The sequence below is a fragment of the Bidens hawaiensis genome, unplaced genomic scaffold (assembly GCF_021521415.1).
Source record: "Bidens hawaiensis isolate Kalapana, Puna unplaced genomic scaffold, B.hawaiensis_p1.1 tig00419442_1, whole genome shotgun sequence".
NCBI classification, from domain to species: domain Eukaryota; kingdom Viridiplantae; phylum Streptophyta; class Magnoliopsida; order Asterales; family Asteraceae; genus Bidens; species Bidens hawaiensis.
Genome location: NW_027504863.1, coordinates 34,406 through 37,901, shown reverse-complemented (window position 1 = coordinate 37,901; position 3,496 = coordinate 34,406). Strand labels below are relative to the sequence as shown.

Sequence of the window (3,496 nt, the reverse complement as noted above, 5' to 3'; positions counted from 1 at the left end):
TCTTAATTATTAGCTCGGACGAAACTTTGCTTGCAATGCTATTTAAGGTTTTGAGATATGTGCCATTTGCGTAGCAACTTGGGAACATTCGGGAATTCAGCGTTGCAAGCATGCATAACTCCGCAGTTTTTACTATCGGTAACTCCACAATTTTCATCAAAGTTACTTTCTTGATAATAATCGTCATAGAATAAGAATAAATCATCAAATAAATATCACTTTCAAGCTTAAGTCCCGATATTACATTTAGTCAAACTACTTTCATGATAATATTCACATAAAATTTTCATGTTTTAAGATTAGAAATTTGAAAAGTTTGCCTATACGGTCATATAGCCCTCATCATGCTACACGTAACAGTCGGTCAAAGTACATTCAGACGTGTTATGCAAGAAGATTCTATACGGTCGTATAGACGCTATATAATTCGTATAGTTTTATGTTATGTCAAGCTTTATACGAGCTATCGAAGCCCTATACGACTCGTATATAGCCAGGTCATATAGACGGGAACAAGGTTGTTTTTTATTCATTTTGTACACTTATCATTCACGCGTGACCTATATGACTTATACAAACCTATATACCGTATAGACTGGTGTAAACACCATATGGGTGGTGTGGTGTGGTGTGGTGTGGTGTATGAATACCAAATCGCATATTAAAACTACTTAATAAAGTTTTTTAATATTACAAAGTATTTCTTTATCCATGAACAACATACTTTGAAGTTTGAAGGGCTAAGGTAGTGCGATGGTACAGGAATGCGACGATGGCGGAGACCGTGCCGGCATTGGTAGTGCGACGGTAACCGCCACCCATCTTTTCTTATGAATTGTATCTCGTATGCTTATTGGTGGTGGATTAGCTTTGTTTGGCTGGCTTATTAGTAGTTCTTATAATTAACAATGCTGTTCAGTTTTATTTGTTTTCCAAAACAAATGTGTTCCATTTAAAATTGGGGATACATTCGTTGTGAAACTGTTCTGGTTTAAAGTGCTTGTTACTGTGGCATGAATATATTTCGGATTCGGTCACAGGAATATAATTATATAAATAACAAACCTTTAAATGTTATTCTCATTATAAAGTGAAACAAAAAACAACATACATTGAGGAATCTTTGACACCACAACTGCCAGGCAAGATCTTAGGTATCTTTGGACTCTATATCCCTGCTCTCACCAAAAGAACACAGGGAACTATATCTTAGGTATCTTTGGACTCTAGCATTACATAGGTTAAAAAAAAAAAGACCCTGCCACACTAAACCACCAACCCGTGTTGGTGTATTTCCAGGGGCGCGGTCTAAAAACACTCCAGGAATCTTAACATTTTCTAGACTCATGGAGTTTAGTTTAGGCGTCCAGTTTCACGAGCCGTCCAAAATGCGCTCATGAAGCTGGTACGCCTGATATAACTATAACTATATTACATTAAAGTTTACTGCGGGTAATATGAAAAACATAAACGGAAACTTTAAGTTAGGAAGTTGGAGTTGAACAAACAAATCTAGAACTGTCTTCCGGTATATGTCTGACCAAAGCTCCAGTTAGGCGGGGACACATTTTTAGAAACTATCGTTCTGCCATCACTCGTTGTGACCTTGAAAGACAGAGCTTGACCATCAAGTAAGGCACCGCTTTGCCAGTTTTGACCCCAGTTTCGGGACATCGCTTGCCACTTGTTCCTTTTAGACCCCTTGACAGAGACCGCGATCACATCACCCATACCACCAACATTGGTCAATAGCACTAGGTTGAAGTATGAGTGACCATTGATAGTGAACCTCACTCCACCTCTCTTCTTGCAAACAACCCTGCAACAAAATAATAATATTGCCAGGTTAGCTCTAGTTTTTATAAATTGTGCTCATTGCATTAAAATGTGTAACAAGAAGCATATAGCCAATACCTTCTATATTGAACTGGTATAATTCCAGCTTTGTATTGACCGATTTTGAGAAAAACCGGTTGGGCGAGGTCAAAGTGTTGAAGAGGGGGGTTACACCACCCGCCATTGGTGTTTGATTGAGCGGGATTTGGAGGACAAAAGTTTGTAGCAGTGACAATAATGGAACCGGGAAGACACCATCTTTTATCATTTACACATTTAATCTCGAAACACGCTCCACACGCAAGCCCGTTGTTGAACAGAGCGGTACTCAGTGCAGCTGTGTTCGTACCGTATCCTTGGCTGTACAAATTTCCATATCCACATGCTCCTCCTTCACATGAACAAAAACATCAGTTTATTATTTTTTTAGCATAAAAGATAATATAACTAGATTTAGAGGTGTTAGATTGACGGTATATTGTTTTAGAACGGTATTTGTATGTGTCAAAAATGTCAACCCTAATCCCGCACACTTAAAATGTGTAGCCCGAACATGGCCTGTTTAACCCATTATGTTAAACGTGTCAAACGGGTAGGCGGGTAACAGTTAAGTTGTAAATATGATAATTGGGCTAGTGAGTTGTAAAAAAATGGGTCAAACATGTCATATATGGGTAAGTGGGCCAACATATGTTTAACTAAAGAGGTTGGCAGGTTGACTTGTTTAACTAAAGTACTAAACAGGTTATCAGATCAACCAGAGGACTCGTAAAATTAAAAAAGTAAACTCGAACACGACCCAATTTTAAATGGGCCACCCAAAAGTCAAAACCTGATTATTTTCACCGGTCTGGGTTGAGTGAGTTTCTTACCCATTGTACCAGACGCATCACCACCGCCATAGAAGGTGGCATGTGCATTAATCCAACCGCCACCAGGGCCGGCATTGACACTAAGGAATGCTACCATGGAGGTGAATGTTAAAATCATAAAAAATTTAAGAAACTCCATTTTGGACCTGCAAAAGTTATAGTTTGAAGAAGAGATGTGAGTATAGAATGTTGAGAAGGTGTGAAGAAGAAAGTATAGAATGATAGGCCTTTATATAAAGTTTGGTGAGAGCAAACTGTATTGGCAGTTAAAGCCTTAACCATATGCCAACTTGCTAATGTAAAATAAAATATGTTTCCCTCCTTTTTTCACATGGTTCATGTTAATAAGGAATCATATTCTATGGGAAGAGTAATGGAAAAGGCAACTATAAAAGTTAACTCATTACACTTGCAAGCATAGACTTAGAATAATAATATTATCAAGATTTGGTAAGTCCTTTAGTTTTAAGTTTTATTACATGAATTAAAATATGCATTCAAAAGTAACCATTGAATGCTAATAAGCTTGAAGCCGACTTCCATATTATAATAATAATGGTAAATAGATATACCAGAAGATATGGACATATGGTAACTGCTTTACTTTATTCTACTTTATTTATTTTGCCTTTTGTTGGTGATAAATATGTATATTTGCTGCAGCCTCACGGCACTTTTTAAGGTTGAAGTTGGCAAGCATGCTATAGACTGGGCGGACCTAAATAGTTCATACCATATTAACTGTTTTTATATGTTATATAGTATCTGATACTTGTTTTTGTTTTTAT

General features: G+C 37.2%; 1 protein-coding gene across 1 annotated transcript; it reads right to left on the bottom strand.

The window, feature by feature from the left end:
- Positions 1-1,160: 1,160 nt before the first annotated feature.
- Positions 1,161-2,847, bottom strand: LOC143608870 (expansin-A10-like). Its single transcript, XM_077083787.1, has 3 exons — positions 2,709-2,847; positions 1,915-2,227; positions 1,161-1,819 (listed from the first exon to the last, which is right to left on the bottom strand). Exons 1-3 carry the CDS (start codon positions 2,845-2,847, stop codon positions 1,513-1,515), a joined length of 759 nt encoding a protein of 252 aa, XP_076939902.1. The 3' UTR covers positions 1,161-1,512.
- Positions 2,848-3,496: the final 649 nt, after the last annotated feature.